The following is a 24,942-nucleotide window of genomic DNA, read 5'->3' as shown; positions in this document are numbered from 1 at the left end:
CTTTCTATGTGTATGTCCTCTGTCGAATGATGTGTGTGCCCATTGTCAGGCCAGCGTGCATGTCTTGTGTGCACTCGGAGTGGGAAGCTTTGGTATTGCCATTTGCCAATCGAGATTCAAGTCAGGAACATATCTGTCTCTGAACAGACTTTGTTACTTTGTGGATCTCCCCATTCATACAGTCACTCCAACATCAAGGGCATCTCTGTGGCAGATGGATTTCTATAAATTTCCTCTGCAAGGAAGCAGAGGAAAGGAAGAGGCCTGGGAGCCAGGGATATCCTAGAAAAGGGACTAATGCATTCCAGGCCAGCTGGCCACCTGCTTTCCTGCTGTGGCTCTGTGGCTCAGTGACCTCAGGCTGTGGCCTGGCTGAGGTCTGGAAAGCTAATGGTCAGCTGGGCACTGCCTCTGTCAGTCTCACCAGGTGCTCACCTGTGCCTACCATCCATGTACCATGTGACCTTGGCCTATCACCTCCTCTCTTGGCCTCTGTATCTTCTAAAAAAAAAAAACAGCTCTGCTGGAGCTGTTGGCCAATCGGCTTTTAGAAGATCTAGGATCATGTGAGCGGCTCAAGGGAAAACACACTGGAAATGACAGACAAGTTTCTGCTGCACTGGCAGGGAGTCCTGTGACCCCACAGGGACAGTATGTACTGTCACACTCCTGGCCACTGCACAGCCACTCAAGAGCCCAGGAATCATGGCTTCCTGGGGCAAAAGCCAGACCCCTTGGCTAGATGCCCCCGGACTCTAAAGCCAGAAGGATCTTTCTTGTCTGTGTGAATCTGGCAAGCCACTTTCCTCCCCGAGCCTCAGTTTCCTTATCTATAAAGTGGGGATAAGTAGTAGCATCTGGCTCCCAGGGCTAACCAGAGGACAAATAAGATAAGATTCCTTAGTGCTGCATCCAGGGGACTGGCCCAGCCCCACTTGGGTTGCCTCAAGGACTCTAAGCAGGGTCTGTGTCCTCCACTGGAATTCACAGTGATTGGGGTGCTGGGGATACAGCGGCAAGTCCCAGCTTCTTTTTTCTTTTTTTTTTTTTTTTTTTTTTTTGTCTTTTTCATTTTTATCGGTACCGGGGATCGAACTCACGACCGCCTGCTTGCAAGGCAGGTGCTTATGCCGCTGAGCTAAACCTCCAGCCCCAAGTCCCAGCTTCTTCAGCCTGCCTGGGCCGTGTGGCAGGAGCAGTCCCCCGCGAGCAACCCAAGCCCTCTACTTAGCAGCAGTGTGGCAATGCTGGACAGGTCATTCATTGCCCTCGCTGAGCCTCACTGTCCTCACCCGGAGATTGAGGGTGGCTGACTGACCTCAGGGGGAAGATGATCTGGCCCCAGTACCCAGCCTGTCCTTCCCCAGCCTCTCATTGAGTGGCAGGAAGGTGTAGGGTCAGCTCTTCCCCGAGGGTGGGGGAGGAGAGGCTTGGGGAGAAAGGGCACTGAGGCAGCTTAACAATTATCTCTGCCTCCAGGAATAATTCACCAGGCAGAGGGGCTGCAGTCCTGGGCACACTCGGGAGGCCTAGGAGATGTTCAGCTGGGCAACAGGAGCGAGGTGTGGCTGCCAGTCTCCTGCTTCGAGAGTTTTCTTCTGCAGAGATGTGTCCCTTCCCTGAATGTGGGTCTAGAGCTTACTCTGTGCCAAGCACTACACACACCATTGATTCACTGAGTCCTCAGAACTCCCTAAGAGATTCCGATGCACCCTGTTTACAGTCAGGGACACAAAGGCATGAGAAATAAACTAATCTGACCAATGTCATGTGACCAAGTGGGGCCAGCTAGGGTTTGATCCTGACCTAAAGAGCTTCAGAATGTGCTCTTAATAACAGTGCTACAATCTCTTTCTTAACTGGACATCCCCTTAGGAGTCCAAGGCCGGATGCAAAGTTTCTATGGAAACACAAGTGCGTGGTCTCTGGTGTGCACACATATCTACTTTTCAGCAGGGGGGAAGAATCTATCCTTGGTGGACAGTTTGCTTACAGAAAAGGGGACTCAGCTGCTGATTTTTTTTTTTTTTAATCTGCAAACTGATCAATTGACTTAGGCAAAAAGGAAGTAAGGAAAGGGAACTTGTCCAAGGTCACAGGTGGCTTAGTGACAGCATCAGCACAAGAACCCAAGACTCCTGGCACCCAAGCCAAGCTCTCCTTTGCAGGTGGCCACCAATCTCCCCTCTTCACATTTACCAAGGTGTGGTCACTCTTCCCTGGGCTGGGAGGCATTGGAGAGGTGCCCAGGCCCTTGCCATGCCCCTCTGTGCTGGAAGAAAGGAGTGAACGTTCAGAGCATGTCTTCCCCAAGCCCTGTCAGCAGGGCACAGGCACAAGCTGAGGCTCTCCCAGTTCTGTCACTCAGTGAGGAAGAAGGATGGCTCCTGGTTTGGGGGACACTGGCGAGCATTTATTATCCCACCACGCCCTCTGCCCAACTAGGAGTCTAGAACAGCCGAATGCACCTAGAAATGGCCAGGGGTTTGTTTCTCTGAGAGAGTCAGGGCAGAGCAAACATCCTCCTGAGGGAGGAGCAGGCCCTTTATAAATGTGAAACTGAGGTTCCAAAAGGCCAAGTGACTTTCCCAAGGTCACGGGGCAGAAATAGTCCCCTGGTCCCCTGCTGATCCCCATAGGCTCAAGCTGGTTTCTGACTTCCCACCTTTCTCGGGTCCTAACCCCTTTCCCTTCTGGCACAGATGCATCTCCATCGGAGGGTGCCAACCTTAATGCGCCCAACGGCCTGGGTGTCAGTGCCCTCTGTGCCATCTGTGGGGACCGAGCCACAGGCAAGCACTATGGTGCCTCGAGCTGTGACGGCTGCAAAGGCTTCTTCCGGAGGAGCGTGAGGAAGAACCACATGTACTCCTGCAGGTGAGGAGCCGCACTCGAGCCTTGATTTCTTCAGCTGGAAAATGGGTGCACTTGGGCTCTCTTCTCCCTGGGTGGGTCCTGGAGGCATCTGCCCTTCACAGTCTTCCAGATTCTTCTGGTTTCTTAGGCCTTGTGAACATCTGCTCAGGCAGCCCTATTTTCTGACTCTAAAGAGCCGTGGAACTGTCTTCCAACCGGGCACTTGTTCCTAGACAAATAGAGACCTGGGCGCTGGCCTTTCTTCCTACCCCAAAGGCTTTCTAAGGCTTGGAGATCCCTCTTTCAAAAGCATCTGCCATTTTGGGATAAGAACAGTGATAAGATCTTAGCAGCTGTCAGCTGTGAGCACTCGGGGTATACAGATTCCATGCCACGTCTCACCTGTGCATTATCTCATTGTCACCTGCCAGTACCCCTGAGGGTTGATCACTACTATCATTCCTAATTAATAGATGAGAAAGTTGTTGTTGGAGGGCTAAGGTGTTTTCCAAGCTCTTCCAAGATCACCCTGCATCACCATCTCTACCTCGAACCCTACCCCTGCCCTGGAGTCTCTGTGGACCAAGGACTGACTTGAAGCCAGGCCCAGGGGTGGTTGTGGTCCCTGCACTCTCATGGGATATGACAGAACACCTCTGGCACTTAGAAGACTGAAATTCCCGACTCAGCTCTGCTGCCAACCGACTGAGTGACCCAGGGCTGTATGTCGCTTTCCCTATGTTTGGCAGGGTAGACCAGACTCTCAGAGAGTCCCTAGGATCCTGCAGCTCCTGACCAGTTTGCATGGGAATTCGTGGGGTGCAGAGATGGAGCAAGGAGGCTAGGGATTGACCTCATTTGTCTTAAGAGAGAAGGCTGTGTCTTCTCCACCCAACCATCTAAAGCCCTCCCCAGATTCAGCCGGCAGTGCGTGGTGGACAAAGACAAGAGGAACCAGTGCCGCTACTGCAGGCTCAAGAAGTGCTTCCGGGCTGGCATGAAGAAGGAAGGTGAGCTCGGCCCTCCCCTGGAACCCCGCTGCCCCACCTGCGCCAACTGGGAGATCTACCGTCATTTACAACTGTAGCCACACTTTATGGCTGGGTGACAGGCCCCAGGGCGACTGGCTAATGGCTGAAAGGAGGGAGGGCCTGGGGATCTGACCACAGGGAGCGGCTGGGCTTGGTCTTGAGAAAGATGCAGAGATAAGCTCCCACTGAGCCACTCAGGCTCCCAGCAACTGCCACCCGGCCTGCTGGTGCCACCCAGGGCAGCCAAGGTGTGTGCTTCCCCTTAATCTAGTGTTGCTAACATCAGGGAAAATGGAAAACATGACACCCAGACTTCACAGTGGCCCACAGGGAGGGCTCTGTCCCGAGTTTCTTGTCCAGAGACAAGCGCCTTGGCCACTTAGCTCTCCTTGGGTACTGGGTGCCCTCCAGGGTTTCCCCAGTGTAGACAGTGGGAACAAGACCAGAGACTTACCCTGGATGCAGGGGACAGGGATGGCAGAGCACATTGTCCATTAAGGACTCTTACTGCCAGCAGATACCAGTCACTGGGTTGGACTCTTCCCACCTTTGGGTCTCATGACCACCCTGTGAGGCTGGAACCTTGACTGGGTCTCTGCCTTCCATGTGTGAGCAAATGAGGCCCACAGAAGTAAACACCTTGCTGAAGGCCTCACGTTCTATTAGTGCAAGAGCTGAGGTTTCAACACTGCAGATCTTGTGCCCTCCGGACCCTGAGAAAGTTTAGAAATTGTTTTCAGCCCAAGCTCAGAAAGCAAAACTCTTTTACATGCTTTTCAAAGTTATCTGAGTTCATTTGTCAATCTCTTTATTTTCTTAACTCTCCTCCAGCTCTGGGATAACATCCAACCTTTACTTCCAAATCACGGTTATGCCTTACAAGCCAAGCCCTCGCTCTAGTGCTGAGCACAGACACACAGAACACAGACACACAAATACTCCAGCCCAATGGAAGCTCAGCCCCACCCAGGCCACCTGAGGAGGGGGAACTCGACCCCAGCAGCCTCCCTATCACCCGTCCCTGTCCCTGAGCCCAAGAATTCTACATTCCCTCTCTCAGAAACCTCTGTGTCTCATCCCTGCAGGCCTTAGGTTGAGCTGGAGAGTTTTGCTGGAAATTCAGTACCTGAAGACTTTGCTCTAAACAGACCTCAGTGGTTTTCCAATGAAGGAGGGCTTTTGCAATTCCCCCTCCCCTTATCCAAGTTTCCATGGGAATGAGATTCCCTCACCCTCTCTCACCTCCAAGCTGAGGACCACTTTGTGGCCTAAGAAGTGCTGTGAGAATGTGGTGCACTTTTGTGAATACTGGAGACCAGACTGAGAACTACAGTCTGAGGTTCTAATGTCCATGATTCTATTATCCCAGTAACCTAAGACTTTAGGGGCTATGACTGTCCAGAAAGGGTGTTAAGAGGCACTGTTTGACAGAATCAATCTTCTATGTAGAAATACCAGCATGTGGAAGGGAGTTAGCAGTGGGTGGCTAACTCCTAGGCTACCTGTGGCCTTGTCCTATATGTGGTCAGTCTTTGTTAAATATCCAGAGGGTAGTGTCCATACCTTCTGTGCTCCAGTTTTCCCATCTACAAAGTGAGGGAGGTATATAATGATTCACAGGTCCACAGACCCTAGGTCCCAGCTCCTAGGGTGCAGTGGTGGGGAGCCCTAGTCCATTCAGCCCTAGCTCAACCTTGAAAAACAGCCTCCTGTCTCTAAAGCCAGGAAAATGGGCATAATGCCAGGAGAATAGCAGATTTGCTGTGGCAAGTAGAGTGGGCTAGTACACGCTGGTGCTTATTTGCATGCCTGGGTTAACAGAAGACCATAGTACAAGATAGCTTGGAAACCGGGTCATAGTAGCACAGTGTTCCACAGCCCTGCAGCCAATCCCTGGAAAGTTGGCTTTTGCTAACTTTACTAGTGAAGTCTGCCAGTCTCCAACATCCCTCCTCAGCCTGAAGGGAAGTTCCCAAAGCCAAGTGAGGTCAGTAGAAGCCTCACAGTCTAGGCGAGTTGAAACAATATTTTCACTGATTTTCCTTAATGGCAAATCCCACCAGAAGATTTGAGGACCGAAACCTAACAGTGGTTGTCAGAGATCAGAAAGGGTGAGCTGGAAATGTAGTGTCTCTAGACTAGCGGGATCTAGCAGTCATCAGGTCTAACCCCCGCCCCACTTCACAGGTAGGAGTGGAGTGGAGTCAGGTCTAGAACTCGGACCCCTCAGAGGTGAGCAGATATCAAGCTCACTGGAATGAAACTTGGAGTGATCCCTGTGGCAGGCATATTCTGGTCAGGATTCTGAAGCTTCCTCTGTACTTCTGTGAGGGCTTCAAATCCCAGTGGCCAGTCTGTCCTAGTCAGAGGATATCCCTCTGTGGCTGGAAGGGCCTTCCCTGGAGGAGCAAAGATTCCTGAGAGAGAACTTGAGAGGCTAGAAAGCTACAACTGGTGGAAAACTGTGTCCTATAATTGAGACCAGAGAGATGGACACTTGCCTGGTCTTGCTGTTAAGCTCATGACGAATATCCAGATTGTGGCATCAGAAGCTCAGGGGATGGTGCCAGGCCAGGACCATCTAATGAGCCCTTCCTCAGAAACCTGGCTGAGCACCCCAGACCCCACTGGGGTCCTCTAGAAAGATGAGCCCATCTCCTCTCTGCCTCTGGCCACGTCGGTTAATATTCAATGGAAGTTACATTAGGTCCCCGACCCTGCTAATACTGAGCAAACACTTGGAAAACATCATTCCGTGACTGAGCTCGAGCTGGGCACTGATAAGGCCAGCTAACCTTGAGGAGCCCTATCCGCAGCTGCTGACTGTGGCCCTTTCATTCCCTGCCTCCCCCGGCGCCCTGCTGGGTGCGGCTGCTGCCAGGGAGGGGTGTGGTGGGCTGGGCAGGGGAGCGGCGAGGGGAGCTTCCCTACCTGGCATCTCTACTGTACCCCGTTGACTTTTATACTTGGCTTTTAACAATGTATAGAGTCAACAGGAAGTTGAACAGCTGGGTGTCAGCATTCCAGGGAGAAACAGGGTGCTGGTGAGAGTGAGCCGCATCTCATCCAGTGCCTGCTGCGCACGCCCTACCCTGGGGTCCAGAGGTGGCAGCAGCAAGCCAGAGAATTATGATTTTCTGGAATTTCCTGCGTGGTGGGGGATAAAAACAATAAAGAAATTAATAAGTCGCTCTGTCATAGGTACCTTGAAAAAAAACTAGAATAAAGGGGTATAGTCTGAAAAAGGGGCTGTTCTGGCAGTTTAGGGGAGAAGAAGGTGCCTGACAAGGTTGGCCAGGGGGACTGGGAGAGTCCACTTACAGGTCCTGAGATGAGAGGGAAGAGATAGAAGAGGCTGAGGAGAAGGAAAGCTTTGGGCAGGGAAACTGAGGCTCCAAGAAGATGCTATTCCCAGGAGCACAGAGCAAGAGGCAAATCGTTGGCAGGAGCTCAAGCCTTCCACATCCTCCTCTGCCCTGCTTCCCCTCAGCAAATCCTGGTTCCCCAGTGAGGCACTGTGGATGCCAAGGGGTGGCCCAGATGGTGGAAAGGCCATCTGGTATCTTGAGCCTGGACTCAGATTGGGGCGGATGGTGGGCCTGGGGACTGTGGGGACAGATGTCCTGGTTCCTGTGTTCTAAAAGAGTGGTCAGCATGGGGCAAGAGGGAGGTGGTCTCATCTTGTAGACTGGGCATGGAGGACAGGCTGCCAGGCAGGTGGGGTCTCCAAGTGTCCTGTCCACAGCTTCTGCCTGGTGTTCAGGAATCCCTGGGTCAGCTGTGTCGTATGGAGCAATTTCTTTTGCTTTTCTCCTATATACTTTCACTTAGAGAGATACAGTCTCCTAAATAGAGCCTGAAGATCTGTGATCTCAAGAGAGCCCCCCCACTTAGAGGCTGGGGATTTAGCTCAGCAGCATAAGCGCCTGCCTTGCAAGCAGGCAGTCGTGAGTTTGATCCCTGGTACTGATAAAAATGAAAAAGACCAAAAAAAAAAAAAAAAAAAAAAAAAAAAAAAAAGAGAGCCCCCATCAGTGCTCCAGACCCTGCCTCAGCCTTTTGCTATATTCTATGCCCCTGGGCATGGGCCAGTAAATCCCGCAGGAACTCCCCACCATGAGGGGGGCTGCTCTGGTGTCTGGAAAGTTCTCCTGTGAGCTGAGTTAGATTGCATCTCTGCATCTCCTGCATACTAAGCTGGGTTCCCTGCTGTGGGTGTCCCCTTGCCCTGCCATCCCCACTAGTGTCCCCCTTACCTGGCACCCCCTGGATAGAGCTCTCTCCCCCACACCTCCCCTACCCATTTGCTTCCCCCCTCAGTTCTCTCTTTGCCCCTCCTAGCTGTCCAGAACGAGCGGGACCGCATCAGCACACGGAGGTCCAGCTATGAGGACAGCAGCCTGCCCTCCATCAACGCGCTCCTGCAGGCAGAGGTCCTGTCCCAGCAGGTATGGGCCACGCTCCCATCCACATCCCACACTGCAGAGTCTCACTTCCTCTATCTCTGTCCTTCCTAGCCAGGCCCTGGAGCACAGGGAAACTGAGTCCAATGCCATAGTTAGTTCAGTAGCCAAGACAGAACTCACCCTAGGTCTGGGGTTCTCAGCACTGGACAGTTCATCTGGCAGCTCGCTCACAGACCAAGCGGGGCTATGAGAACCTGAGATGAGCTCCAGGGAAACAGGATCACTGGATCCGGTTACCAAAAGGGGATCTGCCCCCATCCTTCGCTGCATGACCTTAGGCAAGTCATGGCACCTCTCTGGTGACAGTGTCTCATCTACAAGATGGGGGTGGTGATTTTTGCCTCACTAGGGACAAGGGCTCCTGGGTTCTTAGGGGCTGGAGGAGAAGGCAGGGGCAGCAACAGTCCATAGGGAACCCCTTCCCTCATCTTGGGGTCCTCCCTTGTTTCCAATGAGCTTCCTTCCAGAGCTAGAAGTACACACAGGGAAACTTTCTGGGGAGCAGGCCTCATGCAAGAGACAGGAGATGGGGAGCTGCCAGCCACAGCACTTCTTGTCTCCTGCAGATCACTTCCCCTGTCTCCGGAATCAATGGTGACATTCGGGCCAAGAAGATTGCCAACATTGCAGACGTGTGTGAGTCCATGAAGGAGCAGCTGCTGGTACTGGTGGAGTGGGCCAAGTACATCCCGGCTTTCTGTGAGCTCCCGCTGGACGACCAGGTGAGGGCAGAAAGGCTCGGTGGACAACGCTGGGCACTGGGCTGCCAGGGTCCTGCTGGCCCTCCTGGGATGTAACATGGAAATGGATGGATTTGGCTTATTCAACAAAACACACATAGCACTCACATTTGAGTTGTAAATATTAGCTCACAGAATCCTCCGGGTGTCTATGGATAGATGCTTCTCTTCTTCCCATCTTAGAGGTGAGGAAACAAGGACAGAGAGAGGTTAAGTAACTTGCTCAAGGTCATATAACTGGTATCCAGCACAGCTGGGATTAGAACTTAGCCAGGGAAGCTCCAAAGTGCAAAGTTCGGGCTCCTCACCCCAGCGCTGCATAGCTCTCCTGGCCGGGAGGTGGGGGTGGGGAGGTAGTGACAGGGACTCAGGCCCAGGGACGTGGGGATCGGCCTGAAGCTCTGCGTTTCCTGGGTCATCCTCGACCAAGTCACTCCCTCTCTCTGAATCTCTGTCCTCTTATCTGCCAAGTGGGAATTATTCACCCCAAAGTGCTATCGGGAGGACTGAGGATGGACTTGGTATCTTTTCTTTTACTTCTTTTTTGAAGAAGCATAAAAAGATTTCTTTTTCTTAAGGCAAAACTTTAAAAGTAAACCAAAAGAAATAGAGCACAGGCCCTCAAAAAGAGAGGAGTATCGTAGTCTGAAGCTGGGTGTATGCATAGCAAATTTGGGGGTGGAAATCTGTAGACTCTTTGGAAGAAGGGCATTTCATTTACAGATGAAAAGTGACAACTCCTTCTGCAGGGGAAGCGTAGTGAGTCTGTTTGAAAAGCACAGGATCATGGAGCACACGTAGTTGACCACAGCTGGCCTCCCCTGTGCTGGTTTCTCCCTTATATCCACAAAGATGACTTAACCCAGCATTTCCTTTCCTAACATGCGTTCTCTGGAGTACTGTAAATGTCTCTGGGGAAAGGGCTGGAGAAGGATACTGTGTCTGAGGACAGGGGAACCTCTGAGATATTATATGTGACAGCTCTGGCCAGAGCAGCCCGTGGCCTCTTTGAAAATGTCCTTACCTGAGAAAGGACAGCTACACTGGAGTACCTGTCCAGCTTTGAAGGAAGCATGGGACACTGACAATGCATGCCTGCCTCTGAAAGCTTCCAGAAGACTTGCAGCCAGGCAGCTGCCTCTCCGTGAAACCAGTGTTTCCCCAATTCCTTTGGCTGGAGCCTTTTGGGCCACTGTGAGGTTGGCCAGTGGTTGCCCTAGGAGAATCCTGGCTTGGCTGCTCCTTAGTAGCTGGACCAGAGACCTCTTCCCTGGATTCCTCGTTGTGTTAGGAAAATTGATGTGCCAAGGATCTTGTCTAAACTGCCCCTGCCTTCTTCCCAGCCACTTGTGCTCTGGCCCCAGTCCCTCTGCTGGAGAGTCTGCATTAATGTTTAATCCCCTCTGTTCCTTCCCAGGGGCTTAGCAGGACAAGATACCCCCAAGCTGAGCAATTGTTAACCTCGATTTCCCACCCAAACCTCCCTGGCTGGGGCTCAGAGCATTCTCAGAGGGCAGTGATGGGTAGCCAGTAACACAGGACAATCATTAACGCCACCACCCCCTGCCTGCCCACTCCCCAGCACAGCTGCCATGTCAGGGTGGACCTGGAAACTCATTCATAGCTGCATAAGGAGGCCATCTTTCCCAGCCTTGGAGATCTGGGGGACACCGTCCTCCAAAGGACATCATTCTTAAATCAATGTTGTCACAGAAACAGGCTTCCAAGTTTGTGTGCATCTTGGTTTGTGGACATAAGCTCACTGAGACCTAGAAGGCTGGGTACAGCTGGAAGGGACTGAGACCAGGGAGACAAAGTGACAGCTCAAAACACAGAGCAAGATGGCCTCAGAGCTGGGATTGAATATGGGCCCTTCGTCTTACAGTTTGGGAGCCACTGGTTTGGCTGGAACTCTGCACAAGCCCCTGAATGATTTGAGGTGCTTGGTCATTATCACCCTTGCTTCCCTGTGTGCTGCTCATGGAAATTAGGTCTGCATCTCCAAGTATTCCCATTTTTTCTTTTTAAGTCTTGCTCATAAGATTCTGGCAATGGGGTGACGGGAGGGGCGAAGACATGGGACTGGCCAGGCGGGAATAGACCTGGAAAGGAAGACAAGATGTTGACTCAGGCATCCATTCCTTTTCTTTCCTCCCTCCCTTCTGTCCATCCACTCATCCATCCATCCATCCAACAAATACATACCGAAACTTAGTATATGCCAGGGTTATTGCAGGCCTTACAACTTCTTTGCCTTCGTAGAAAGGCCCTCCCTGACCTGCCACGTCACGCAGCTACCCCTGCCCCTTTGCTCTCTGCCACACAGCCTTCCCCTCCTCCTCCCTCCCTCCTTTCCTCCCTTCTTCCTCTCCTGCTTCCTTTCTCCCCTCCCTCCTCCTCAAAGCACTGTCGCCCCTGTCCTAGTCCCTTCTTTCCTACTTCACATACTGTCACCCATCCTACATGAGTTCTGTAAGGTTAGAGTCCTTGTCCCTCTGTTTTCACCTTTGTGCCCCATTGTCTAGAAGTGTCTGGCACTTATAGATGTGTAACATTTATCAAATCAAGGACAGAAAAGCAGAATTTTAACCTTACTCCTTGGGGTTGCCAAAGAACCTCCAAACTCCCAGCCCCACCTCGCAGACTAAATCCTCTAGTCTAGCCCAGCGGTGGTCCCCACCCAAGTGCTGGGCAGATGGCTTCACAGGCAGGGCAGTGTCTCCTGTGCCTGCCGGGCCCCAGCCTCAGGCTTCAGTCTCCGTGGGCTACTGCTCCTCCCCGTGGGGAAGAGGGCTGGCTGCTGTCTCTGCTGAACCTGTGCCTTAGGACAAGCCAGTTCTGAGAACCTATATCCACATCCAAATTTCTGTAATGTTCTCTCAGAATACTAGAATCCTGCAATGCCAAGCAGACAAATGCCCTGGAGATTTTCTGGACCAGTGATTTCCCCCAAGTCAACTGAGGAGCTTGTTGAATGCCAATTCCTGGGTTCTCCTGACACATCCAGAAGCAGAATCTCTGGTAGTTGGGTCTAAAAATCTGTTTCCATAAAGTATCTTTCTGGAGTCTCTGTGGCTGGTCCAGGGGTAGGAATCTGGGATCCACAGTTTTAGGATGCTTAGGTTAACAGGGTATTTTGAGAATCAGAGCTGCTCAAAAGAGTTCTCAGAGTGCATAGATGCTCCAGACACACAGATGAGGCCCAAGGTCACAGGAGTTCAAGGGCAGAGTCAACGAGAGCCATCCCAGCTCTGAGGCCTCTGTTCTGCTCATTGCTTTCCGGGTCCCTAATTTTATCAGTCATGGGAGGAAGACAGCAGTTTTATGATGTTCATTTCATAGTTCAGTCAATAGGAGCAGCAGGGAGCATTAAGCTGCCTTCCCCAGGGGTGCAGAGGCCAGACTCTATCCCTTCTGTCTTCCAGGTGGCCCTGCTCAGAGCCCACGCCGGTGAGCACCTTCTGCTGGGAGCCACCAAGCGATCCATGGTGTTCAAGGACGTGCTGCTCCTGGGTGAGGAGGCTGCCGGTCCCAGATGGGTCTCCATGGAGGGATGCCCTGTGTGGAGCACACTCGAGCAAAGGCTGCCTCTGTGGTGGCACACAGGGTGGCGGGAACAGATCGAGGGTGGCCCTGTCCTCGCTCAGGCTTACCAACAGAGCCTGCCAGGACTTGGTTCTCAACTCCTCAACCAGGAATCAAGGATACGAGGAATGAAATTTCCCCAGCCTTCAAGTTAGAGCATAGACAGTTATTCCTGGAATCATCTGTGCTTACCATTCTCTTTGGAGTAGGACCAAGGGGAGGCTGGGGACACACCCTGTATGCCAGAAGCTATGCTGTATTCTTTTAATACAACAGTGCTACTGTGGTGGTGCACACCTACAATCCCAGTGCTCTGGGAGGCTGAGGCAGGAGGGCTGCAAATTCCAGCTCAGCCTGAGCAACTTAAATACTTAATGAGACCCTGTCCTAAATAAAAAATAAAGAAAGGGCTGGAGATGTGCAAAGGTCCTGAGATAAATCCAAGTACTAAACAAATAGTTTCCAGCTCCAGAATCTGGCCCCTTAAATTTGGTGTTTTTCTCCCTCTCAAGTGTCCTCTCAAATGTCCCAGTGTTGAGTCAGATTGGTAAAAGAAGCCTGGCTGACATGAAAGGAGCCCTAAAAAAAACTTAAGTTTGAATTATAACCCAATTCTAAGCACCTTTGTTATCTGAGTCTCTGATTTGTCAGTGGGTGTGATGATCCTCCTTCCATGGTATCAGCTCATTACCATCTGCAATCCCCAGCCCAATGTGACTGCCCATTCTCTCTCCCTCCCAACCCCACCCAGGCAATGACTACATTGTCCCCCGGCACTGCCCAGAGCTGGCCGAGATGAGCCGAGTGTCCGTTCGCATCCTGGACGAGCTGGTGCTACCCTTCCAGGAGCTGCAGATCGATGACAATGAGTATGCCTGCCTCAAAGCCATCATCTTCTTTGACCCAGGTACTATTCTCACCTCCTGTCCCAGTGATGGCAAAACTTTCAGAGCTATCAGCGATGCAAGCAGCCCACTGTGGCATGCACGCCGTAGGTTCGCCACCACTGTCCTAACCCATCCCTGATGCCCTAGACCTTCTGTTAGACTTCTGCTGGATTCACAGCCTATCTTATTGTCATGACATCAGGATCGGTTGTTTCATCAGCCCCATTGTATAGATGAGGCAAATCGAGGTTCAAAGAGGTGATGGAACTTGTCAAGGCCCTGACTCCAAAGGCCTAGACAGTTTTTTCCCTCCTCCCCCTTTTCCCCTTTCTCCTGAACTCTATCTTCCTTTTATTTAACCCTTGTTTCTTTTCCTCAAAAAACTTCATCAAGATAGTCTCTACAAACTGACAGTGCAAGTCGTTCTCTTCAACACACCTGACTTTTCCAGCCTAAAGCCTATGCTCCAGGATACATATCTGAGTCTTTCAACTATTTCTTTTGCTGTTATTTTCACAGTTTGAAAAACTGCTAAGCATTGTATTTCTCATTTTGTTTTGTTTTGTATTTGTGGAGCGAGGGATAGCACATGCTAGCAAGCCCTCGGCCACTGAGCTGCAACCCCAGCCCCATGGTGCTTGGTTTATCCATTTTAGGTCATGCATTTCCACCTGTTCTGGCTATGGGGTTCACTCTCACCCACCACTATTCCCATCTCCCCCCCATACTCCCCATGGAATTTTATTACTGTTCATGCCCGCCTGGTCACCTCTGCGGCTCTCAGTTACGTTGTCACACTTTATTTCTGGTCCTGTCACCTGGGGACAGTGTCTCCTAACCTTGAACACAGCAAGAGAAGATACTTCACCAGCCTTTGCTCTGCTCTCCCGTCTCCATTCCACCTATTGACTCTTATACTTACCTTTTTTTTTTTTTAAACAAAACATCTTTATAGTCACATCTTTGTGCCAAGCCTGCTTTCTCTCCCCAGTGTCGTGGTGCCACAGTGCCAGAGGCGCATACGCCTCCCTCCCCTCTAACATGTCAGAGAGGACCTACTGTGTGCCAGGCACTGTCAGCATACAGATCACTTCTGGTAGTAACAGCAAATGCTCATCAGTCTACACCTAGCTATCTCTCAAGCCCATGTTCTTACCTTCTACACACTATTCCCCAGTGTCTGGAGGGCGAGATTTCTGGTTCTGGTTTTGCCGAGAGTCTGGCCTAGGCTCTATGTTGTGCAGTGCTTGACACAAAGCTGGGAAGGAAGAAAGCGCTCAGTAACACATGTGGGGCTAGCGTGGGATTATGGTGCCGAGACAGAGACCACAGCCTGCTTGGGAAGGCAGGGGACGTCATGCAGGCCCGGTGTGTAGGAGGTGCTCAAGGAAAGTTTGTTGACTGAATATGCAGTGAAGAAAGCCCACTAAAAACCAGGGCAAACTCTTTTATTGCTGCTTCCTTTGCTCATAATTATTTTCATGGAAGATGAGATTAAAGTACAAAAAATAATGTATTGAATTAAGGATATAGAATTTACTCATTTTTTTTTACATCATCGTTTCTTCCTCTCTCCTTCCTCCAGTTATCTGTCTGTAAGTACTAACTATGAAGTAGTGTGTGGTGTGATACTCAGTTTAAAATGGCAATAAAGGACCCGTGCCTACTCATGCACTGCTCGTGGCCTAACCACGACATGATTCCAGCCCGTGCGGTGAACAGTGAGGAGGAAACTTAGGGGCCTGACGGATGTGTAACGGGACCTAGGAGGGTAGGGTGGAGAGGACTCCCTGGAGCCGGTGAAGCCTCCGCTGAGTCACAGACGGCAGGAACAGCAGGTGGGGAAGGGCTCAGTGCAGCAGAGGCAGCGTGTGCTGGGGTCTGGCTCATGGGACTTCAGCTGTGGGTCAGGAACCCAGAGTCAACCTCGTGGCTTTGCCAACACCTGGCTGTGTGACCTGAGGCAAGTCCTTTCCTTGTCCCATGCCTCAGTGTGCCTATGTGTATAATGAGTGTGCCCTACTGAGCCTCTTCCTGAGATCACACCTTCTGTACCCCATCTCTCTGTCACTCCTGCACTTGGTGTCTTAGGAGGAAATATATATATATATGTTTACCCAGATCTGGGGAGGCACCATCTGCGCTAGGGTGCTGTAGTTGTTGAACACCCCAAATCTTTGTTTCAGCACTGTTGTGGACTCTCCATGCAGCATTGGGTCACTCCACTCTCCAACCTGGACCCCACACGTGGGGGACATCTGGGTCCCACTTATCTCCCTGCCATTCCCTCCCGCTGCAGATGCCAAGGGGCTGAGCGACCCAGGCAAGATCAAGCGGCTGCGCTCCCAGGTCCAGGTGAGCTTGGAGGACTACATCAATGACCGCCAGTATGACTCACGCGGCCGCTTTGGCGAGCTGCTGCTGCTGCTTCCCACGCTGCAGAGTATCACCTGGCAGATGATTGAGCAGATCCAGTTCATCAAGCTCTTTGGCATGGCCAAGATCGACAACCTGCTGCAGGAGATGCTGCTGGGAGGTCCGTATGGCCCCGGAGCAGTGCTGGGGGCCCCTGTCCAGGAAAGTCCTTGTGCAAACCTGAGCTTACCTCTGTTACCGCTTCACTGTGTGGCTCTGGGCACGTTGCTTAATCTGCCTGGCTTTCGGTTTCCTCATCAAAAGAATAGGAACAAGGACAGAAGTCCATTAGTTTAGGCTGAGAATCTAGAATATGCCATCACTGTTGAAAGTGCTGGAGGCCCAGCGGAGAACAAGATCTCCGCCTTCCTTCAGAGTGTGTGTACAGGTGTGTGTGTGTGTGCGCGTGTGCGTGCAAAAGGTTTATCAGGAACAGATGATAACAAGTACACAATAAAGAAGGTAACTCTAGATTTTTAAATAAACACGTAGTGTATAGAGTTTAAGCAAGAAAAGTCATTAGATGAGTTGGCCAAAGGAGACCTCACGAAAGGGGTGACTTTTGTGCTGTGACCTGATGGCCAAAAGGAAATGGAAGCTTTAAAGGCCAAGAGAGGAGCATTCCAAGCAGAAGTAATTAGTTCCAGGCCCTGCAGCAGGAAAAGGTTGTGTGTCTGAGAAGGAAGGGCAAAGTTGTGAAGTGGTAGAGTTGTATGAGATGAAAACAGATTAGGGAAAAACAAAATTGCGAACGTATGACTTCATAGGCCATGGTCAAAAATTCAGATTTTATTCGCATGGCACCTATTGTAAAAACAATCAGACAAATGTTTCAAACAAACCACTCTGACTGTTGGGTAGGGAGTAAATTTTGGGGGCAGAAGGGAGAGGCCAGAGAGGCCTGGGAATGGTACTATCTCCACTCATGGGAAGCGCAGGGGAGGCTTGGATCATGGAAGCAGAGTTGTGGAGACAAACTTGGCCATCTACAATATTCCAAGGAAAACTCCCAGAATGTGCTGACGGATCACAGGTGGGGAGTGACGGGGAGAGGAGAGTCAAGGGCGAAGTCTACATTTTTGCTTTCGGTGGCAGAAATGATGATGCAGTAATTTCCTGAGCTATGGAACACTGAGTAAACCAGCTTGGGGTTGGGGTTGGGGATGGCGGCCAGCGTGTCCCCAGGAGATCCATTAAGTGGATTTAAGTGGAACCTGAAGGGACTATTAGGACTCCATGCTGAGCCATCAAGGTGGCAGCTAAATGTCCAAGTCTCAAGCTCAAACTTGAAGTGAAAGCAGCACTGTGGCTTTCCAGCATTTAGGAGTCACAAGGAAGAAGGAGGCCATGGAAAGCTGTTTAGCCAGAGAGGTGGGAGAAAACCAGAAAATTCCAGAACACAAGAGAAGGTGTATTTTCAGGAAGAAAGAACATTAATGGTGTTGAATTCAACTGAGATAGGAGACAGACAGGGAGAGGGAAGCAGGTGTCCATTGGATGGCAACATGGCGGCTCTCAGCACCTGTGTTGAGAGCAGTGTTAGAGGATTATGAGAATACAAGCCAGACGGGGGTGTTACAGAGCGAGTCAGTGGGGAAGGAGACAAGTGGAGTCTTAGCAGACAATCCTCTGAAAATGTCCTGTGAGGGAGCCAAGGATGACCTCAAGGGGGGAATCACAATGACGGGCCCTGGAGTCCTGGCTGCTGCTGCCCATTTAAATTAAATGAAACATAAAGATGGGGAGATAGATGGTGAGAAGTGGGAGTGGGCAAAGGATCACCTCAGTAGGCCTGAAGGCCTTTCTCAGGGATGGTCCTGGACGGAGTGAGCTGGAAGGACGGGAGGAGAAACCAAGTGTGGAGGATTGCAGTGAAGGCTTCGGAGGAGAAGTACGTGGTGCTAAGGAAGGGTCTGTGAGCACGACTGATGCTTCTTTGCTGAGAGACTTTTTGTGCATTGTTTAGCTACATCGCTAACCTCTGCCTGTGAGACATCTGTAGCACTTCTGTTGTGATGACAGCCAGAAATGTCCACAGATATTGTCACATGTCTCCCAAGGGGTTCAAAATTATCCCCAATTATCTCCAACTGCTGTCAACCACCAGTGGCATTTTTTAATCCTTCAGTGCAAGGGATTGAACCCAAGGCCTTTGCACTGAACTACATTCTCAGCCTTCTTTATTCTTAGTTTTTATTTTGAGACAGAATCTTGCTAAATCCCTAAGTTGCCCAGAGTGGGGCTCAAACTTGCAGTCCTCCTACCTCAGCCTCCCAGAGAGCTCAGATTTCAATCATGTACCACCAGGCCCAGCCAGCAGTTTATTTCACTTTCATATTGACTCTGTGAATATGGGGTTGTTATGAATCAGGTTTCATTGGGATTGGCATTAGTATCTTGTGATCTGTTGCCATATAAATTTGGGTAAATTAATCTCTCTAGATACATTATCTTATCTAATGAGATAATAATGGTATCCACCCTCAAGGATTAATTGTATAAAACATGAGAAGAGCTATAAACTAGTACCTGGCATATGTTAGATACTCAATAATTGTTAGTTAACCTTAAAACAAAGGATAGAAGACTATTTGTTACAAGGCTTAAAGTTCCATCAATAGCATATTAATGACCACAGCCTATTACACACACTGTCTGTTTCTATCACTCCCTGAATCCTGTTGAATCGTTTACCGTACTCCAGGCACTTTCTAGGCCCTCAAAGAAAAGTAAAATGTGGCTATAATTGTAAAAATCATAGACAGAAGTGTTTGTTTCCAAAAGGTGCATTTCAGATAAATTACAATGGGAATTCTGGTGAAGGAGAAGAAATAGAATAAAAGTGATTTCCAAAATGATGAAATATCTGAGTGGGATTTGGGTCTACAGACCTGGCAGAGGACAGAGAAGGCATCTCTGGTGGATGAAGCAATGTGAATGAAGACACAAAGATCAGAAAATACTAGGAAAAGTAGATGCGCCAGGTGGGCAGCTTGGCCGAAGCAGAGATGTGAAGGGTGAAGCAGAGAGAGGACCTGAGGTCAGAGGACTCACCTGGAAAGGACTTTGAGAAACACTGATTAAATCCATTGTATCACTGTGCGGCCAACACACTAATTATTATAGTTAGAGCTCCTCTTGTGCTCCTAGTTTCTTTGAAATCACACTTGTTCTCTGGGTCTCTTGCATCCTCTCAGTATCCCCAGGAAACCTATGGACTTGAATGGTAGCTCTGGTTTACTAATGCAGGACCAAGAGTCACGTAGGCTCTGGCAGGGCTGAGGCAGCCTAGTCGTGCCTGAGGAAGATGGTGACTCCAGGCCCCTGGTCCTTATCCTTGATTCTCTTTCTTGATCAACCTCTCCTCCATCTGCAGGGTCCTCCAGTGATGCACCTCATGCTCACCACCCGCTGCACCCTCACCTGATGCAGGAGCACATGGGCACCAATGTCATTGTTGCCAACACAATGCCCACTCACCTCAGCAACGGACAGATGTGTGAGTGGCCCCAACCCAGGGGGCAGGCAGGTGGGCAACATGGGTTCTCCCCTACCGGGGTGCGGATGGGAGGGGCAGGGGAGGAGGTTGAGTCTAGAGGTGAAAATGGGGTACAACTGTTCTCTGTGTTCTGGGGTAGGGAATGGGGGTGAGGTTTGTCAGAGCTGTTCATTCGGTGAGGATGTGTCTTCAGTAGGGTGACTGACAACCTCTACTAAATGTAACTGTACTTGGGATGAGCCAATCCGCTGGATAGTTACCATTGGGTGAGAAGTCCATTAGGGGACATTATCTGTTAGGTCAAAGTGTTCACTGAAGGAAGGCTGCCCAACTGGGTGAGGCTGTCTGTTAAACCATTGGAGGAGACTGTCATTTAGGTAGGGATGTCCACTGGACTAGACCTCCGAGGTGAAATCTCTCATTGGACACAGATCTCCAGAGAATAAGATTATCCCTGGGGTGCAGTGGTTCACTCAGATGAAATGGTATTTCATCAAAGTTGTTCTTTGGGAAAACTGTCCATTGAATGGAGTTAGCCATGCACTGGAGGGAATGGAACCAATTGGTTCTGTTATTCATTTCCTAAATATCAAAGAAATGGTACTTTTGATGCCAGTTAACCCCAGATTCCACCAACTGCTACTCCTTGTCCCAAGAAAGACCATCCCTATTAAATGTATCACTGGGGATGTCACAGGACAGTCCAACCTGGACTCTGGTTTTGGGAGAAGTCACCTAAGTGTCCATACAAAAGGATGGAGGAGATGGGTGGTCGGACCTACCAGGCCTCACAGAACTTAAATTTTATGACTTGGAATTTGTAGAATGATCAAGCCATTAGAGACCTTCGAGATTATCTAGTTTAATTACTTCATTTTATGAAAGAGGAAATTAAGTCTCACAGAAAAGGAAGAACTTTCCTAGAGCTCTTCATTTACTTCCTCAGAGCCTGGAATTTTAAGCAGCTTCTGTTTCTTTGTCCCTTCAGCCACGCCTGAGACTCCACAACCCTCACCGCCTGGTGGCTCAGGGTCCGAGCCCTACAAACTCCTGCCAGGAGCCATTGCCACGATCGTCAAGCCCCCTTCTGCCATACCCCAGACGACCATCACCAAGCAGGAAGTCATCTAGCTAGCTGCCTGGGGCCGGGGCTCTGCCAGCTCACCCCAGCCCCCTCACAGAATGCCCAGTGACTGCTTGGTCACAGCCACAGGAGGCGTGACAAGAGGGCCAGTTCCAGAGCAGGAATGGAAAGGGGAAAGAGCCCAGGAACATGGGCCGAGGGCCATATCCTATTGCCACCCTTGAGCCCGTGCTCCGGACGATAGGGCTTTGACTGGGGGAGACACCAGCTGGAAAGCCCTCTGCTGCCTGGGACAACTTGCCTCGTGTTGAAGCCACCACCTCCACCTTCATCCAAAGCCCAGCTTCTTCACCCACTAAGGACAGCTGACTGGAGCGGCATGGGGCCTTGCTTAGCCACAGCTCCCTCTCCCCGCAGCTGGGACCCTGCTCTCTCCTCCTGGTTATGGTGTCCAGTCACAGCCCTGTGAGGTTGGGTCAGGTCGTGGCACCTTACTGCTCCCTCTTCTACTGGCCTTCACCTCAAATTCCCTCTCTGCCTTCTGCTGTCACCTTCCTTGGCCAGCTTTCCTCTCTCTGGAGGCCGAGGAGGACTTTTAAGCCATTCCCCAGGCATCTTGGAACACTCTATAAGCGCTGACTGGGGCTCATCAAGGCAGGAGACTGCCGGCAGCATGACACCATCCCTCCTCCTCTGGCCCTGCCTCGCTTCCCTTCTTCAAGCACTGGGGTGAGCTCTTGGAGTGATGGTCCCTGTGGGCTTCGAACAATAAGCAAACAATCCAAGGTTAACAGCTGCAATGGGACTTGGGAGAGTGTGGGAGCATGGGGCCTTGAATGCCATCCTGAGGCCAGGAGTGGTGTTGAGGGAGGGCCCAGGCTGTCAGAAGATTAATACAGCATCCTTCAAAGGGTGCAAGATTGGGAGGGAGCAGCAAGTCGGATGGGGCTCAAGATGTAATGAAAATGAGAGGTTTGAGAGTCAAGCAGGGGGTGGATGATCTGCAGATGAGACTGAAGTTGATTATTCCTAGGCCTGTCTCAAGCGCATCCTCCTGTCCAGACTCTGCGTTAAGCATCAGACATCCAGTGTCTCATGGAACCCTCTCTATTACCTAGAGACTATTTCTGAAGGTACAGCTGAGTTCTAAGAAGTTAAGGGATTTTTAAGTCTAAAGCTCGTACAGATAGTGAGTGACTGAGACAGGTCATGAACCCAGGTCTCCCCAGATCACAGTATGAACCCCTGTTTTCACTGTGATCCCATTGAGGGACTCTCTGGTCCTTCACCAGCCTCAGAACCCAGAGGCTCATCTTTTTAGAAGACCTGCCAACACTCAGGTCCACTGAAGGTTCAGAGTCCTGTTTGCTGATAAATATGAAGGCAAATTCATGATTCTTGACTGCTTTTCACTCTTAAACTCTGGCAGAGGGGCAATAAGGATCTTGTTCCTGGGAGACAAACCAATCTGGTCTGTCAGTCTATAGATGGATGAAGGGCAGGGGAGGATTATAAAGTCTGACTTTGAGGCTTGCTCTAGCGAGCATCACTCAAAGTACATTCTGGAAACATTAAACCCCAGGATAGGGCAACCAGCCAATCATCCCTCTAAGAATCTTTTTTTTGTTTTGGTACCAGCCATTGAATTCAAGACCTTGTGCTTACCAGGCAGGCACCATGCTGCTGAGCTATATCCTGATCCCTGTAGAACTTGATGGCTTTGGGGGGGATTCTGAAAAATGCTACTGACCAGTGGGACTAAAAGGAATGTGTCCTAAGACTATAGCTGTGATTAGGTAGGAGAGTGAGCTGTTAGACTGGTTACCTACGCTCTGCCCAAGGTTGACCCTTCTGAGCAGATGGGGAGCTGTACCCAGGAGCCAGATATTCCACCATTGGTGATTGTTTCTTGTGGCAAGACAGGTATGGAGACTTACTGGGGCCATATTTCAGAGGGATCTGTATTCTGAAGCTGTCAAGACTGGCCTCCCCACTCCAGCAAGCCAACTCTCAGATTGTAGGAACAACCACAACCTGCTCAGAGCTCTCAAGCTTCCCCCAGCCACCCTCACCCCAGTGCTCCAGAATTCCCAGCCAAATGGCTCAGTCCAGTCTGCATGAAGCAGAGAAGCTGGAATCATTCTGGTCATTCTGGCTCTTCATCCAGTCCCCCTGCCACTAATGTCACTCAGGCCTCTCTGGGAGCAAAGTTGAGAGAACTGCCCATGGAGTGGGGTAATGGTGGCCTTTAACAGTAGCAATCTTCTGGGGCAGCAGGTCATTTCTCTGCCCCTAGTCCACCTTTTCTGGAGGAGAAATCCATTTTACATCAATAACTTTATTCCAATGCAAGAAACACAAAATAAAGAACAGTTTACTTTCGTGGTTCTAAGCTGAGGATACTACACTGGAATTTTTTTTTTAACCCACATTGTGATCCTAAAACATTACATCCGATGTACTAAATGGGGTTGGTGAAAGGCAAGTGTGGAAATTATAGTAATTCCTTCACCGGGACTACTCTTCAAGAAGTTCTCAGGAACATCAGAATCCAGGTAGCTCTCAGCAGAGGAGAGGGCTGCAGCTGGATGCTCCTCAATTTCTTACAAAGGCCAAGCCTATTGTTGCCTTTGCCAGATTTTTCTGTGATCCATCGTAGGATAAATTGTGAAATTCACATCGAGCAACCCTAGAAATGGACTGCATCCTCTCATGACCTGCATCTTCCTGTGAGAACAGAGATGTCATTAGGTCCCACACTGACCCCCCAACTCCCATCACTGCTGCCCAATGCGGCAAAGAAGCAAAAATATTTCATACTCATGTGTTTTAACAAAAAACAAAAGTTCATACTACAATAAAATAAATGGTGCATATGTTTTCTAAGCCTTTGTATGAGTGTCTTTTTTCTAGGTGTTAGTAATAAAGATAATCCTATCTTTACATTGTAAAAAATGCTTTCATATTCTGTGTGTGTGTGTGTGTGTGTGTGTGTGTGTGTGTGTGTGTGTGTGTGTTTGAATCCAAAGCCTTCACGCTGAGTTTATAGTTCAGGCAGCTTATGTTTGTAATCTCATGGAAACGTTATTAGAATTTCGAGTTAATTCCAATCTACCATTCCAATGCAACCCATGGCGAGAATAAAAACACCAAGACGTATTTATAATTATGGGCATTATATATATATATATATATTCCTGGATCTGACCTACCTGGTTGAAGGTTTATTGGGACAAAGGCCTCAACCCAGGTCGTAACCCGGATTTTATTAGTTCATGAAGAAGGGAGCGGCTACAGGATGAGAGGCTGTGAGGATGGTGGGGATTACATACGTACTGAGAGCTGGGCCAGCTAGGAGGCCAGAAGGCAGCTCTGCAACATGCAGAGGATGTGCAGAAAGACCAATCTGCATTACACAGTCGAGGTAGCATTTAATGTTAAGGAGGCTGGTGCTTCCATTTCTGATGTGCAAACCTCTTCTGCCCTGGGGAGTCATAGCCTCTTATCTCGAGGAGGATCGAACCCAGCTGACAGCTTAGAGTGTTGGCTCTGTATCCGCTGTGCTCAACCATTTAGGGAAACACTGAAGCAGGAAAACAGTGATTGTCGTTTGGCTTCAGAGATTACACATCAGCACCTCAGCCAGCCCTATTTATACCGCTTAGAGAACGAAATGGTTTAGCCAGCTCTGTACATAACAGTACACGGAGAAAGGGCCAGGGTTAGCCAAAGTGGGGGTGACTGTTCTGTATTCAGGGAGAGCTGTCCAGTGGTCCACACTGAGCTACATCCCCAGCTGGAACTTGCAGTCCTTTTGACTTAGCCTCCCAGAGTGCTGGCCTGATAGGCATGGGCTACCATGCCTGGCTCTGCCGTTACATTTTAGGTTTTGTTTTTTTTGTTTTTGTTTTTTTTTTTTTTTATTTAAGGAGAAAAAAGGAAAAAAAACAGAAAAAATGTATAAGTTATACACAATTTCAGAAAAAATAAACAGTAGGAAATCATTAATTACATATTGTCATCTTAGAAATAGTTCAAGTTACAAAATTAAAGCATATAGAGGGGACTTTCAAACAGTGAGACTGGAAACAGTTCTGTTCAATGATCCAACAAAACTCGGTAATATGGTTGTCTACCTTATACACTTAAATATATACGCAGTTATAACCTTTAGAGCACTTTCTTTTTCTTTCTTTTGTACAATGACAATTACACATTTTGGGTTTTATTACTCTCACGGTTCTTATTACTTTTTTTTTTTTTGAAGAAAGTAAAATCAAATGTGACTTAACAGGACAGAGTCAGTCAAATCAAAAGGATGGACATAATACATAATATAAAAACAAAATACAAGATGATCAACAATGGTTACCATAATG

General features: G+C 49.7%; 1 protein-coding gene across 4 annotated transcripts in view; it reads left to right on the top strand.

The window, feature by feature from the left end:
- Hnf4a (hepatocyte nuclear factor 4 alpha) overlaps window positions 1–23,449 on the top strand; it is a 55,861-nt gene extending 32,412 nt beyond the window's left edge. For 3 of the 4 annotated variants that reach the window (XM_063248292.1, XM_063248293.1, XM_003467670.4), the window contains exons 2-10: window positions 2,703–2,877; window positions 3,772–3,866; window positions 8,229–8,335; window positions 8,920–9,075; window positions 12,519–12,606; window positions 13,430–13,585; window positions 15,865–16,101; window positions 19,357–19,509; window positions 20,468–23,449. In XM_063248292.1, the coding sequence (XP_063104362.1) occupies window positions 2,703–2,877; window positions 3,772–3,866; window positions 8,229–8,335; window positions 8,920–9,075; window positions 12,519–12,606; window positions 13,430–13,585; window positions 15,865–16,101; window positions 19,357–19,509; window positions 20,468–20,610 (1,310 nt within the window). In that variant the 3' untranslated portion in view covers window positions 20,611–23,449. The remainder of the gene's footprint in view (window positions 1–2,702; window positions 2,878–3,771; window positions 3,867–8,228; window positions 8,336–8,919; window positions 9,076–12,518; window positions 12,607–13,429; window positions 13,586–15,864; window positions 16,102–19,356; window positions 19,510–20,467) is intronic. The other variant, XM_003467671.4, reaches the window with a different exon arrangement.
- The last annotated feature ends 1,493 nt before the right edge of the window (window positions 23,450–24,942 follow it).

Source organism: Cavia porcellus, unplaced genomic scaffold, assembly GCF_034190915.1.
Source record: "Cavia porcellus strain 051 isolate PalLab524CR breed Dunkin Hartley unplaced genomic scaffold, mCavPor4.1 scaffold_5, whole genome shotgun sequence".
Taxonomy (NCBI): domain Eukaryota; kingdom Metazoa; phylum Chordata; class Mammalia; order Rodentia; family Caviidae; genus Cavia; species Cavia porcellus.
The sequence above is the reverse complement of the archived record's forward strand: the minus strand, read 5'-3'. Positions and strand labels throughout refer to the sequence as shown.